Source organism: Zeus faber (genome assembly GCF_960531495.2).
Source record: "Zeus faber genome assembly, chromosome: 12".
Taxonomy (NCBI): Eukaryota; Metazoa; Chordata; class Actinopteri; order Zeiformes; family Zeidae; genus Zeus; species Zeus faber.
In genome coordinates, this window is record NC_137196.1 from 26,668,535 (window position 1) to 26,684,381 (window position 15,847).

Sequence of the window (15,847 nt, forward strand, 5' to 3'; positions counted from 1 at the left end):
AGCTCAGACAGGTTGTTGTCTGACGAGTCATCTTTCACGATATTTCCAACATTTATCCATACATCACCGCAGGCGTTTTTCGATTTAATGCGACGTGTGATTGGCTCACTACCTGTTAAAGGACATGTTCAAGGACAGGTTCACAATATTTCAAGTCTGTCTTAAAACATCCATATGAACTGTGAAAGAGGTTTCCCTCCTGTATTGGGTATTTGTTTAAAATGACACTGCACAATTTAATAAATATTTCAATAATTTGAACACTTTCAAAAGTATTTGTGTAAAAATCATTTGGATGGGGCGGAGTAGTGATATTTTACCCAACTGAAAGCTTCCATTGACATGATCGGTATAGTATAATAAAAAAAAAGGTATCGAATGAAGTACTCCATTGGGATCGGTATCACTTTAGGGATACTGGTATTGGTATCGTAGTTTGTTAAACAATACCCAGCTCTAATGGAATCCCTGTGTCACTTTCTCAGAAATAGAGGTACTTCAACAGTTTCCCAGAGGTGTCCCTTCCTCTTCACATGCTTAGACAGAGAACATTTGTAGTTCAACATTTAAATGCAACAAAGCAGCCAATTGATTCAATGATCCTGAGCGTTTTTGTGGCACTCTTTAACACGAAAATAAGAACAAGAATTTGAAAGCCCTTTTATGAAAACAGTACAGCTTGTGATAGGAGTTTGATTAATCAGGCAAAACGTTGTTGAAAGAGGTTTTGTTTTTTTTCTACATGACTGGTCATCACACTGATGAGGTTTGCTGATTTAATAATATAAGACATGCTCTAAGACATTTACATAAAGCTATCGTCTATCTTCGTGATGTATTTGAAAGCAGGTACTCCACCAATTTCTTGCACAGGCAGAGATCGTCAAAGTAAATTCACAAATAAACTGTTTATACTGTAATAAACAATGAAGCCAACATTGTACTAGTCTACATCCAGGAAAGAAAACTTTGGTTTTAGGTATGCATTTTTGGTTGGGAAAAATACAAAAGAATGTTCAAGCAAACTTTGTCTCCTGACAAATAAAACGGTTTTCTAAGACGATTTGCTTTGTTCATTCAAATTTATGCTATTTTGCAGTGTGTGTGTGTGTGTGTGTGTGTGTGTGTGTGTGTGTGTGTGTGTGTGTGTGTGTGTGTGTGTGTGTGCGGAGGAAAGGAGTGGCTGCTGTGGGGGACCAAGGGCATGGCAAGCATGGCTTCCTTCCCGCGGCCGCCAAGCTGCCCTTCAGCCGACGAAGAGTCAAGGCGCTTTCCTAACGTTTGTTTGCCTTGCAGAGAGGGATCGTGGAACGCCATTTCTCCTGCTCACCGATCGATTCTTATTGCTAATTATTTATCCTTGAGGCCAGAGAGCCTATTTATTAAGCTTTGTAATCAAAACTCTCGTCAGGTCGCCAGCCCAGTGCCAGAAAGACTCCATCTCCCTTCCTAAACCCCTACAGGACAGAGACACCAACAGATGCCAATATAAATTGGTCAATCTATGTTTGAATACTGTTTTTACACCAATATAAGCGGGTATACCCAGGTTACCCGGGATTTTTAAACCTGCTAAAAATAGGCGATTGACGCCTTTCTCATTGCCAGGAGAAAATGCAGTACTATCTTTTTTTCAGGTGTGTCACGTTCAACGTCAAAAACAAGCCGTGTCATGGTGCCAGTGTGGGCACAGCAATGTAAACAAACAACAACATAAAACTGTAAAACTTCTATCTGCTACATACATACATACATACATAGATAGGCAGATACATAGAAAGACAGACAGACAGACAGACAGACAGACAGACAGACAGACAGACAGAAACAAAAAGTCTTTTGAGTCGTTCAAAAGAATCGGATCGCTCGTGAACGACCCAACACTACAGTACAACAGTACAGCTGCACAGAGTATCCGTGCCCACACCAGAACGATGCGCACACCGGTCCTTCGGCGGCTCCTCTGGTTCAAAGACCAGCTTTGGGTGGTGCTGGAGTGGCTGGTAACCGGCGGGGAGCGTGGGGGTTCTCCGCAGGGGTCCCCACGGAACGACCCCCACACTCTAAATATTTTATGGTCCCGCATGCGGGGAAAGTCAATAACATCAGATTTTAATTTTGGATTCTAAATCTGATATGAAATGATAGAATGATACACGGATATTCCTGTCTAATTACGCGCCAACGTCTACTCGGGTGTCCTTGTTTACATAATAGCCGATCGGAGCTGGAGCAGATAATAACCCATGTCTGTTGCAGGGACATTTGACCCGGGACTGAAACCCGGCGTAGTGTGGTTTGAGCAGCCACACCTGTCCTGGGTCTAGGTCATTGAGGCCCAGGATCAGTGTGACTGTACACCTGTTAGTTGTTGGTTAACAAGCAACAGGTAAAACCCCCATCCCCACACTTGCTCAGGAGAGGAGCCCTTGTCATGACACGTGTCCATCTGCTCCGAGCTTGTTCCAGCTAGCCCACTCTCTACAATACACTGGTATGTCCCAACCCCATCGTCTGTGTCTCTGTGCAGGAGGGCCTTGAATACGCCACTCGGAGGAGCGTGGCAGGCGAAACTGCCACACCCGGGTGTTACCGTTTTGACTTATGACAAATGTCTGATGTTAGCGGGTGTTACCAGGTTTTTGGCGCAGTAGGAAAGGGGTATAAGTGACATTCATGGATCATGGCTGCAGTGGAAATTACAACATAAATTTGGAAACAACATTTGAGCGCAGTCCCATCCCATTTAAAACACATGATCTGAAGCGTACCGCCGCGTAATACCTTCCCATTCCTACCCGCAGCTCACCGTAGATGACTCCGCTAAGCAGCCCCGGCACGGCCTGTATCACCGTGACGTTGTTGAGTTCAAAGTACTTGTCGCAGGTGACGTTGAGGAGCGTGCTATTGCAGAACACAACCCACAGCTCGGTGGCGCGCGTCATGTTCTTCACCACCTCTGTCTTCATGCACTTCTCCAAGCCGTGGTTTTCCAGGGACCGGTTACCCAGCATACAGACACTGCAGAGGGTGGAGAAGGTTCCGTCAGAGAGGGCAATGTGGCGGTGAGATGGGACGCCAGAGGCCCTCGGTCCTAAGACTTGTTTCTCAGGTCTTTGAACAGTACCTGTTTTAAATGCTGAACTTTGCATTTTTATTTTACATGCATGCTATCATATTTACAATGTCAAGTCGTACTATTTTATTCAACTCTTTACTGCCACAAAATAAATTGTTCAGCAAAAGGGAGGCAGATGTAAACGGTGTAATCAGCTTTAGCACTGGTAGCACTCACAAAAAACAGTTTCTTGTAATCTCATATAAATTCAAGTTCAAGTTCAAGTTCAAGAGATTATTTGTCACATACATACACATACATATATGCAGTGAAATGTCATGACACCCGGTGATTACACACAAGCTCTATAAGCTCGAAAAATACTCAAATAAGTGACTGACTATAAAAGTGACTCACGGGAAGTCAGGAGGTTCAATGACGGTCCGGATCACTCCTGCATAGATGGCCATGATCGACAGAACGACGCAGGTTAGGAAAACCAGAGCCAGCTTGTTTACATACCTGCGGATGGGAGAGGAAGGTATTAACGTCAGTGCGTGCTCTTTTTTTCTATGTACGAATACAGGTCAATAAAAATTCTCCTCGTGTGTGCGTTTATTCGAATGTGGGAAAACTAGTTGTACGGGGACTTGTGTGAGTGAGAGAACGAGATAAAGGTAAAGGAGGGTGTGACAGTGGGTGGACGTGTGCTCACTTGACTCCCACAAAGACCACCAGTGCCATCAGCAGCAGGCAGCAGGTGCCGTACACGCGCATGTTGTTGTGGAACGCCATCGTCTCGTCTTTTTTCCTCTCTGCCTCGAAGACCACCGCTGTGGGAATTATGTAAGTCTGAGGAGAGGGAGAGGGAGGGAGGGAGAGAGAAAGAGAGAGCGAGAGAGAAGAGAGAGAGAGAGAGAGAGAGAGAGAGAGAGAGAGAGAGAGAGAGAGAGAGAGATGCTAGTTGGAGGCAGTTTGGAGGGGTTAGTGAGACAATTGCTCAAGGAGGAGAAGGAAAATATTGAAGTTGCATTGCTCTGTGTCTTGGCAAACTGAACTGACCCACAAATCCCAACATTCAATGAAAACCACGAGTGAGAGGAAGGAAAAACGCCAAAGAAAGCCCTGTCAAACATGGCAACCACAGCCCCAAATATACACATCATTAACCTTAGATATTAGGACCCAAAGTCTCGGGCGTCATCCTCGATTTAAAAAATGACTGACTTTTTTATTTCCAAAAACCCTTCGGCTTCGACACTCATGGTTGCCGTTAAATGGCCACACTGGTTACGCAGCACCGCAACGGATCTACAGGGGCTGCCGCTCAACATTAAAACGACCCGAGGCTCGGTCAACGTATGGCGTACCAGCAGTATCTCTATGGTGCCCAGGATGTACATGGATCCTGCGAAGGTGGTTCCCAGGTAGAAACAGAGGCCGACGGCTCCTCCGAACTCTGGACCCAAAGACCTGGAGATCATGTAGTAGGAACCACCGGCTGGGGAAAAGCAGAACTGCCGGTTAAAACTGACAAACAACGGAGACACATAATCAGTTGTGGGCAAAACGTTTCAGAGGTATGACCAGTCCAGCTACCACAGAATGTGTTTGGATGTATAGTCATCTAAAGGCACAATGAGATTTCCACTATTCACTGATCAGTGACAGCGTTAGAAAATGAAACTACGCGCAATAACATTTGCATCTTCTATAAAGTTATTCATTCTTATCAAACTCTAATAATTAATTATCTTCAGGTCAGATTCCCCCCAAACATCAGACCTAATACCTGGCCACACATGGAAAGAGTTTGCATGTAGTTGCATGTCGCTTTTAACAAAATGGCGGAAATATAATGTTATATGGATATGAACCATGATTTACCTGGTACAACTCCATTGGTTGCTATAGCGCTCATTGATATGGCTGTCAACATGGTCTGCAAGAGAGAGAAAGACTCAATAGCTGCATCAGGAAAGTGACAGACACACAGTGTATATGTCTGTGTGAATGAGTGTACAGTATATGCGAACATATACATTCATTCACAGTGCATGTGGGTATGTACATATATAATGTGGGTGACGCTTTGTTTACACATGCACTTAAGTCAAGGCAATCACACAATTCTGTGATGGCGGGAAGAACAACTGTGCTGATCTGTAATTCATTTATTCAGGCCTCGTGTCTCGTCCAGTGAGAAAAGAACCAATATACCAAGCACTACATTGAAAACATATAGAATATTTGTTTGGATTAGCACTTCACACTCGGACCAGCTTCAGAGCCCCGTAGGTTCTCTTCTAAAGACCATCGACGCCACGTAGTTCATCTTAAAACAAAACCTAAAAGCCACTCTACACATTGCGTGACAAAGCAAAGGGATCATAGCTGTGAATTCCAGACGTCCTCCAGCATGCTGCTGGAGCACCGAGCTGTAATTTTGATCTCTTGGCCCAAGGGAGTCTTCCAATAAATAACCTCCTAATTGCCTGGATTTATTCACCTCATGGCGCTCCAAGTATGCAGTAATAATGAGGGCTATAAATAAAAAAAACTCAGAACTTAAATTAAGACAATTGCACCAACGTGTGGTTTTGGGATCAAGTCAATCAATACATATGTTACTATACATCAGCTTCTATTAGTTAAACGGTTTTGGTCCTAATTACTGGCTAATATCGTTGATATAACTTGCTGCCAGCACAACAAAAGCAAAGAGAATGCTCTGAGTTGATTGGTCACTAGGCTAAAACGAAATCCACCGTCATGCCCCAGAAAACCGCATGAAGAGTTTAAGTGATGCATGGTCCTAGAATGGGCAGATAACTAATACAATATGTTTTATGAAGAAAATGATTCAAATGTTGCTGAGAAAACCACCTAAATCAGTATTGGTTCCCATAAAAGCAGATTGCAAGGTGCCAAGCCCACACACGCACGCACGCACACACACACACACACACACACACACACACACACACACACACACACACACACACACACACACACACACACACACACACACACACACACACACACACACACACCTCACACAACTCACACAGGCACAGCACATGAAGACGATGGCGAAGGAGCCCAGGATGCCGGCAGTTCCCACAATCCAGGTGAGTCGCAGGAAGAGGATGACGCCCAGGATGTTCTGCATGCACGGCAGGTAGACCCCGATGAACGTCCCCATTTGGGGGCCCTGGAGAGGAGAGGGCAAAGGAGGAAATATATCAAAATATTATTAACAAAAAAAACCTTGTTATCTATTGCATCATTAACTAACCGTTGACGGCTTGTTAAATTCATTACTCCATATCACTGGCATCTGTGGAAATGAGCTTTTACGCATCATATGTACAAAATGTATTAATGGTGAAGAGTACTGATGCAAACAATACTGAACAATAAACAACGAGCCTCTATAAATCATTTTAACTAAAAGTAAATTGTGCAACTTGACAGACAGTGACTTGTCCAATCTCTTTCCTTTTAAGCAGCAGCTTCCATTAAGTTGCTTCTGCGTGATTAGGTTGCAGCAGAATCAGTCCAAAAAGTTTAAACTGGTTGAACTTTTGAAGGCAGCGTCAACATCACCCATGCACCACATAGGCAATCACCATTGTTCAAATATATACAAAGAAAACATCTACATACCCACAATTGTCACCTAATAACATAAGGGCTACACACATATCAGCACAGCTGAAGGGGTACATTTTATTACATAATATTATACAAAATACAGTTTGTTTAGGGCAGATGCAGTGCAATGCAGTGTCCATTTTCTTTGACCCATCACAAGTATACATGCAAACACAACCTCAAAGTTTAACTTTAATCTGCATAAAACAGGAGATGACTCACATTATATTCACAAGAGAGTTTCTCTAGTCAGCTGCTGAATCATGCCCCGTAGGGAGAGAGGTTCTAGCTCTCTGACACACACGACACCACACGCTCACAAATAAACAAATACACACACCATCTGTCACACACAAACAAAACAGCCATATACAAACCAAAACACACATTCATGCACACACACACAAATAAACACGCACACAGTTACATTCTGCCCATGCAGTATACTGTGGTTCTTGTTGTGTTTTATGTTTCAAAGCAGACCCAATGTCTCAAAAAAAAAAAAAAAAAAAAGTCCCCATTGTGAAATCAAGCGCTAATCACAGACCAGCCATTCATCCCTCTCACTCACATCATCCGCCACTCAGTGGCTTCAGTGAACCATGAGACAGTGACCGAGCCCAGCGGTGAGACCGACAGCCCGTGGTCGAGCCGCTATTGTGACGACAATTACTACAAATTAAGTTGTAGTAGTTATTATCAGCATTGTTTTTAATGTTGTAATAATTACTGGGGTGAGGTCATTTCACACCACTTTCTGTCCAAAGTGACAACAATGATCCCTCGGGGTGTAATGATATACTGTATTGTGGCACAAAATTTTGTTGTATAAGAACATATCACGATATAACCAAATGTACGCACAATGGGTTGGAAACTGAAACAATAGATTGACACCACTGACGTTCACCGAGGAAAAGGACGAAGCACCATAGAGTCAGAGGATGGGAGACGGACAGCGGTGAGACTTAGAGAGAGGAACGGCTCCAATTACCGGCACCGGCGATGACACAACAACCCTGGCAGAGCAAATTCTTTTAAAATGATTCTATTCAGACAAGCATCTGCTTTTAAAGTTTTTATGGTAAAATTTATATACTCAGCTGCCACTTTACTCGGTACAGTTGTACACAGAGAACGGTGTGAAAACCCAGAGGAGGGTATTGGGGGAGACTAGGTAAAGCTGACGGGAACTTAAAGAAGCAGGCGTTCCACCGGCAGTGAGCAACAGAAGACCCTCTCCGCAGAACAATGGAGCCACAACGCGTCCAACCTTGACGTGGATGACAACCACAACGGGCTTCCACTGCTGAAGCTCAGAACAGGAAGTGATGCGATGGTGGGACGGGCACCACAACTGGACAGCCACTGCTGCAACGTGCAGAGCAGGGGGGGCACGCATGGTGCCCTTTTTTATCAGCACCCCCCAAAAAGCAGCCTAAAATGCCTAGAAGCGGAGCTGGGGTCCATGTGCCTTAGTACCTGCCCCTCTTACCGGTCAGGTCCGAATTTGGCGTAAATCACATGGATACGAGGATCCATCCTGCCTGGTAACAGAGGCCACTTGTGGTGTGGGGAAGGTTTACTTGCAACACATTAGACGCCTTAATACCAACTGGGTATTGTTTAAATGCCACCGCCTACCTGAGTATTGTTGCTGACCAGTGTGGTAGTGATTATAATTCTTCTAATAATAACATGCAAATAATCATAATGTCTTATTATTATTATTATACGAACATGAATACAAAATTATAATCATTATTAACATTTTAAACAGAGCACTAAGACCATGCATTTAAAAATATGTCCTTGTCTGAAATTCCTGAAAATAACATGTGCATGAGGTCCAGGTGAATAAGGGGCCGCACGCACGCACGCACGCACGCACGCACGCACGCACGCACGCACCCTTTCCAATTCCACACAGCTATAGCAGCACATAGCAGCAATTCCGCTGCTATGTGCACCTACCGTTTTTCGAGTGACAAAAATTCTCTCCTGCATTTTCTTCAACGTGATCAGCTCCTTTTCTATGAAAACTGAACAGTGTTCCGGCGCTTTCCCAAACTCCCTCATCTTATCTTTCATGATTCTTCCTTTCAAACTTTCTTCCAACTCCGTATTATTTTTATTATTATTATTATTATTATTATAATAATAATAACACTATTTTTCCTTCAAATTTCCTCGTGCTAGAACTCCTTCTCTATAACTCTGCCTCTTTCTTTGAGTTTCTTTTCAGCTTCTAGCATCTGGGCAGTCGTGGATATTATTTAACACACTGCCGCAGTGTCTTTTGTTTACCAGATGGAGGGATGTATTCCTTCAACCACGTACCCTGACTGGTGACTATGTACTGTCTGTCCTGGGTGTCGGCCAATCAGGGAGAAGGGGTGAGAAGAGGTGTGATTGAGGAACACTCCTGGCTTTACATCCACACCGATGCACAGGAACGCCTGGATCCTCTGTCAGGGGCTCACACGGACCCACTCGCGGCATTATGCCTCGGGGATCACTCTTATTTCAAAAGCGTTTTTAACTCCGGGACGAGACAACGTCACATAAATACTAAGGCTTTGTTCGCTTGTATGAATTAAGTCTCAGTGTCGAATTTGAGGATCCACGATTTACTCGGTGCCGTCAGAGGCAAATTGAACTGTACTGCTGTTCAGAGGCAGCACAGCCTCTGGACGGCAACCGGAGGTTGTCGGGGGATTTTCCTTCCTGAACTCATGATGCAGAAAACACATCGACAACAGCAGTGATATTCCATCACAACCCTATCAGACACACACTTCCGCAAGTTGAAATCTAGGTACATCCCGACTAGATTTTCAGATCATGTGGTTATCTGCTACGTGCGACCTGGGAGCCACACGGAGCCCATTATCAATACAGTGAGACCGACATTCCTCAAAAAGTACATTATTGAAATAGTGCTTAATTCTACTATTACCAGGAATTTAGGCAAGCGAATTGCAGTGTCAAGAGGCAATGCAAAAAAATTATGCCAGTGAACCTTTTTAACTGCACTGCATCAAATGATTTGTGTGGGCTACGAGCGACCCTGACTGCCGGGCGTTTCTCCACAAACACAATCAGTCATTGAGCCCTGCGCCCCTCCCTCCGCTGCCATTATGCCTCACCAAGCACAGTGATACCCTGGAAGACTTTTCAAAAATAACTGAGTTATGGAGCCAGCTCTCCTGCTACGAAGGGTATAAAGCGGGCATTATATCAAAGTATCCCACTCGCCATGAACACACAGGGAACAGGTATCTTTAAATGCAAGGCATTTAAAGGCAAGGTGGATTTCAATCGCTAAAAAACCCCCTCATTGTTTTCTAGATGTAGAGTGCGAAAGAGAAATGAAAAGTTAAAGTTAAAAGCTAAAAATGGGGGATTCCCAAATTTCTATCAATGGGTGCGAACGACGCACCATGGGTGGTATTGAAGGGACAGCCACGGAGGTTGATGTCTGATTCAAAAGAGCTCCATTAGAAACCACCTGAGAAACGGCATCCCAGCATGTCTTAGGTCGTCGGCGCTGGTGGTCCTGGATTTAATTTGGCTGGCTCTCGAAATGTTGCGCATGATGTCAAAACACGGATCCTGAAAAGCAGCACTGATTGTAATGGCCGTGTCATTACCACGGTTACGCCCCGTGCTCAGTGACCCCAGAGTCTGTAGGGGCCGTCAGCAAGCACATGTGACATTTTGGACCCAGATCAAAGCCTCCGAGTCGCTCACGTCGGCAACAAAACGCTCAAGTTGATGCCAAACGGTGCTTCAGCGCAAGTTCTAATAAGAGAAACAATTACTTAAAAATAATTTGCAGAGAAACTGAGATTTTTCAACATCTAAATTGATGACACAAAACTATAACATTAACTTATATTTATTAAATGTATTTTGCTTGTTTGCTTTATTTTTTTTTATTACTATTTGATTGCCTTGTATTAATGTAAAAGCACTTTGAGTCGCATGTGGCGGAGGAGAGGATCCATACAAGGATGCCCACCCCCTTTGGGCTGGGGCGTGGCGTCGTACCGTGACCGTGACCCTCCGCACGCCGTCCTCGTACTCGGCCTCTTCGTGCTCGATCACGCCCTGCGTCAGGTTGGTGTAGTTGGCCAGGTGGTTGAGCAGAGACGACACCATGGGGTTGCTGTCGATCTCCTCCTGCAGAGACACAACGATCGGGTGAACGGAGGGGTGAACGGAGGGGTGGACGCGTTCAGGATCAAATGAAAACGGAAAAGCTGGGTTGGTGAATTGTTCGATTATTGTAAAAAAAAAATAAAAAAAAAAAAGGTAAAGCGATGATGAAGTGACAGGAAAATGAAAGCATAACAGATGGGTCAATAGATGGGTGGATGAATGGATAGTTGAATGAATGATCAATTCCATGTGCCTTGCCTGAGTAGTTAATCTCTTCAGCATCAGCCAGCCAAAAAATTAAACTAAAGGTTTGTACTGTGAGAGTAAAAATGTGTCATATAATGTTTTTGTTTTTTTTACTTTAACAGAGTATAGGACCTTTGACTCAGTATTTTTAATAAAAAATGGTATAAGGAAAAAGTATCATTAAGAAACCGGGATCAAGGTTTAAATATTGGTGCTAATACTGGTATTTAAATATTTTCTGATGATACCCCACCCTGTGTTTAGGTCTTTACTGAGCGTAATGTGTGTGTGTGTGTGTGTGTGTGTGTGTGTGTGTGTGTGTGGGCTTGGCACGTTGCAATCTGCTTTTATGGGAACCAATACTGATTTAGGTGGTTTGAGTGTGAGTGCGGGAGGATTAGGGTCACATTTCCATAACCTGCAAATGTGTCGCAATTTTCTCTTTTTTTTTAGTTTTAATAAACTTTGTGGAATGTCTGGAACGACCTAGAAAATCGTCTCCAAAAACGTCTCGGACAAGACCGTGAGATCCGAGGTTCCGACGCATTTGTCAGAAAATAGCTGGCACCGGCCTCGGGTTCCAGATTTGCCCATCAGTCCCGAAAAATAATTCCATATTCCAATGTATTTCGCAAAAATGGATGGTGAGGTAATCCACAAAGGCTTTTGCACAGGCATGCAGTGCATTCGTTCTCGCCGTCTGCCTTCGCCGTCTACTATTTTCGACGAAAGGTGGGGGAAAAAAAACGAAAAATGAAAAAGAAATGCAACGGGCATCCTCACCTCAAACAAGGCCATGTTTTTGCCGTCGTAGAAGTCTTCCAAGTCCGGATCTGAAGGCAGGAAGGGGCTGTTCTCCATCGGGCTTCCATCTCCTAGCGGCGAGGAAGTGCGCGCGCGCGCACGCGCACACACACACACACACACACACACACACACACACACACACACACACACACACACACACACACACACACACACACACACACACGGTACAGTACACATCAGCTACACCCATAATGAACACAATAAGAGGGGTCTGTAGTGGTGAGCGCAGTTGGATTTTCCCATGGCAAAGATGTGGTGGTCGACCGGATCTGCAGATCTCCACCCACACGTATGCATGCCTACTAGCAGCATAGGGCACGCGGCCGCTGCTGCTTCTAAAATCCTATCAGCCACCAAACAGACTCGCTGGGCACAAACCGGACAAACAGAACAGTGCTGAAGCCTGTGAACCACTCTATAAATATCTCCATTCAAACCATCGGGGAGGAAGACATTTGGAGGCAGGATTGTGAAGCGGGCAACCGCAGCCAATCGACACGCGGCGGAACACGACTTCCTGCTTCCTCTCTCTGAAGGGCAGTTTCCAATGTTTGGCCTCCGCTGAACCGCAATAGCCTTTGGTTAAACAGAGTAAACAGGGCTAATGTTGAAACGTCACAGTGAGGGAGGGAAAAACATGGCTCCGTCAAACATCACAATAAGCTCCACAAGCTACGGGCAACTCCGTCCCCAGAAGAAGACGCGGTTTTCAGGGAGGTGACTCCTCCACCGCAGGGGTCACTTCCGGAGCCTGGAACTTTTAGATCCACAGGAGGAAGGTAGTCCTGAGAATGGCTGTTGGATAGTCCCTGATAGTTCTTTTTGGGGGAACAGGAACCACAGGGGTGGGTGCTCACCGCGGACTGGCCAAACGCAAGCGACGGAGGAATCCTCCGTCGACAGCTGGTGGAGCGCTCACCGCTCTCGCAGCACTCGCTTATCCTCTGCGGTTTTGTTTTCGGGACGTAAAGAGAAGCCGAAAAGGCTGCGCGAGGACAACGCGGGAACGGGAGAAAGACCTGGGGATGAGATACCGGCGCCGCCCCGTCTTTCCATTGCCCGGACAGGCCGGAACGCTGTTTAGGAAAATGTCGAGAGCGGCAATACGCCGTTTTTTTCACGATGCTTTCTGTTCCGTCAGCTGACAAGGTGCTGCTGGTTTATCTTATCAGCATGGGGGCGGTCATGCTCGTCGGCGGCACACAGTGGACCGCTCGCTGATAACGTGAGAGCACTTCCCGAAACAGGAAAGAACGGCTTTGCCAGAAACAGAAGCAATTGAATGAAACGAGAATGTTTTTTTGTTTTTTTTGTAGGGACTCTCCTTTAAAAGGATCGCGCCGCTGTCAAATTGAGTTTCAGCCCGTTTACCGGTCGGCACGCACAGCCGGGCTCTTCTATGTCGAAGGTGGAACTCAAAATGATGGTGAATGCAGGCGGTGAACCAATGTGGACCAAGCGACAAAGAGGGTTTTGGAACTTTCGCTCGAAATCAATCATAGGATCAATCAAAATAATGATCATCAATGCATGCGTCAAAAACTACACATGATAACAAAAAAAAAAAATAAAATCCGTTGACCCTGAAGATCTTCCTTGAGATTTTTATTTTAATTTTTTTTTTTTTTTCCAATATGAGCCATGACAACTTCATCTCAATAAGCGACATTGTTTGCGACTGTTTTAAATGATCATTGTCTGTTACTTAACACACACTGAATAGACAAAGAACATTTTATCAGAAATACAGAAAACAGGACCAACAAGGAGCTCGGTGTCGACCGAGGTCACGATGGAAGAGAAAAAGCTTTTAATGCAGGATTTACTGTCGACTGCACAGAAAGACTCAAATAGGCTCAATCACATAGGTCAAATACATGTATCCAATATTAAGCTTTTGTACCATTTTGGGATACTTTGAACTAGAAGTGGTGTATATATATATATATATATATATATATGAACATGTGTTGCGTTGACAAGAGTGAGACACACACACACACAGTCCCGTCTCAAACTGGTACCGAAGCAGCTCAAGTTCCAGCTTGATGGGACGGCTGCACATTACAACACTGGAATGCCTGTGTGTAGGTGTGTGTGAGTGTGTGAGTGTGCGTTTGTGGGTGAGTCATGCAGGTGAACGTGTGTGAGTTAGTAATTTATGCGTTTACTCTTGCTTGTACCTGCCTTCGCTTGTGTCAGGAAAAAACAAAAACACAGAGAGAGGAAAAGCAGGAATAAAAATCGTGTTCACAGGATTGAGTTAACACACCGAGCTGCGTGTGTCTGTGTGTTTGGTCACGTGCTTGTGCGTGTTGGCTGTTAGAGCAACGCCCACACCGGGGATGTGCCAATATCCCTTTTCACTGCTAAAATTGTGAGTGAAAAGTGGGTTTGAAGGGATACTCCCGTTTTTTGGGGAAATTTGGTGGGTATGCAAGATTTATCACTTAAAGAACTTTTTTTTTTTTAGGTGCTGGGAAGTGCATTACCCTAATTCCAGAGGAGCTAGCCTAGTTGAACCCCTCTGCAGCCTTGCGTTGAGCTAACGCAGTTAGCGTGCAGCCCGTTGCTCTCTCCATACTGAGACACAGCGACACCTTATTTTAATGTGGTTATCAGGACCAGTGCCCCCCGAGCACACACGGCAACGCTGTGGACACATCTCATACCTGACTGAGCTGCCGGCTCGGGCTCCTCCTCTTCCTCCCTGAAGATGTTGCCCAGAGTGGGCCGCCCGGTGCCCTCCGCGGCCCCACTCCCGCTGGCGTCGCCGTCCTCCACAGGCACCACGGTGAAGTTGGTGGGCATCCCGGACCTCCCTCCCTCTGACCGCGTCAAGGTGTTATTCGGCAGCCGGTGACGCGGCGGCTTCAGGGAAGGGACCCGAAGGTGAGAAGCGGCGTGTCCAAAATCAACCCCAAAAAGTGAGTGTAGCCGCGTGCAGAGGGTTCAGCCCCACCCCCACCCGTCCTCCTGACCCCGGCGAGGCCGTCCCACTCACACTGATACTTCTAACCCTGGAACACCCTGGATCCCAGCTGGACCACAGGACTCAAACATATCCGTGAAAGTCGACTCCAAAGCTTTTCCAAAAGTCTTCTTTTCCGCGGCTCCGGCGTGAGCTTCCAATCTCTCTCTCTCTCTCTCTCTCGCTCTCTCTTTCTTGGACGCTCCGTCTCAAAACAACCCGTGAAGCAGCGCCTGCCCTTTTGTCCCCCCTTTGTTCACGAGGCAGGCTAAAGTCCTCCTCCTGCTGTTTAAGGCTCCGGCCCCAGTTGACCTCTGGTTCCCATGTAAGACTCCTTATATGGAGCCTCCCCTGGCTCTGCCCCTTCGTTCTGGCACAGCCCCCTTCTTCACTCACCTTAGCTGGGCTGGGAAAGGTAAGGGGAGGAATGTTTACAACCACATTAAAACACACAAAAAAAAGACAAAAAAAAACCCTTGGAAACACCGCCTCACCTTGGAAATAAAAACCCTGGAAACTATATCCAACGCACAAAATGAAACGGAAGCCATTCTCTTTTTGAGAAAACGGCCGAAAATATTTGCTCCTGGTCCGAGTACTTTCCGCCTGACTCTCTGCAGGTAAACAAAAGGGTGGCTCCTTTCCCACAATGCACCATGGGAAACGAGGAAGTGTTGATAGTCAGCGTGGGAGGGAAGCATGCAGGCGCACAGGCACGCGCCTGCATGCACACCCACACCCACACACACCCACACACACACACACACAGGAAGGCAGTTACTAACAGTGGGGGGGCTGCAGGGCTTCTTTCACATGTAAACACTTAGATGTGGGCGTTTCCTTTCCCCCTTCAGGTGCCAACAATGAAGGGAAGACAATGGAGGCCACACCTCGCTCCGCCGTTAAAACCCAACTCACCGCTC

At 45.7% G+C, this 15,847-nt stretch overlaps 1 protein-coding gene across 3 annotated transcripts in view; it reads right to left on the bottom strand.

Annotated features, from left to right (window-relative positions):
* The window catches only part of LOC307238228 (solute carrier family 12 member 7-like), a 37,256-nt gene extending 21,731 nt beyond the window's left edge, over nucleotides 1–15,525 (bottom strand). For 2 of the 3 annotated variants that reach the window (XM_080011139.1, XM_080011137.1), the window contains exons 1-9: nucleotides 14,626–15,525; nucleotides 11,909–12,000; nucleotides 10,769–10,900; nucleotides 6,126–6,272; nucleotides 4,946–5,000; nucleotides 4,429–4,559; nucleotides 3,774–3,910; nucleotides 3,476–3,580; nucleotides 2,810–3,021 (exon numbers count right to left, since the gene is read on the bottom strand). In XM_080011139.1, coding sequence (XP_079867265.1) covers nucleotides 2,810–3,021; nucleotides 3,476–3,580; nucleotides 3,774–3,910; nucleotides 4,429–4,559; nucleotides 4,946–5,000; nucleotides 6,126–6,272; nucleotides 10,769–10,900; nucleotides 11,909–12,000; nucleotides 14,626–14,764 — 1,150 coding nt within the window. In that variant the 5' untranslated portion in view covers nucleotides 14,765–15,525. The remainder of the gene's footprint in view (nucleotides 1–2,809; nucleotides 3,022–3,475; nucleotides 3,581–3,773; nucleotides 3,911–4,428; nucleotides 4,560–4,945; nucleotides 5,001–6,125; nucleotides 6,273–10,768; nucleotides 10,901–11,908; nucleotides 12,001–14,625) is intronic. The other variant, XM_080011138.1, reaches the window with a different exon arrangement.
* Between the last annotated feature and the right edge of the window lie 322 nt (nucleotides 15,526–15,847).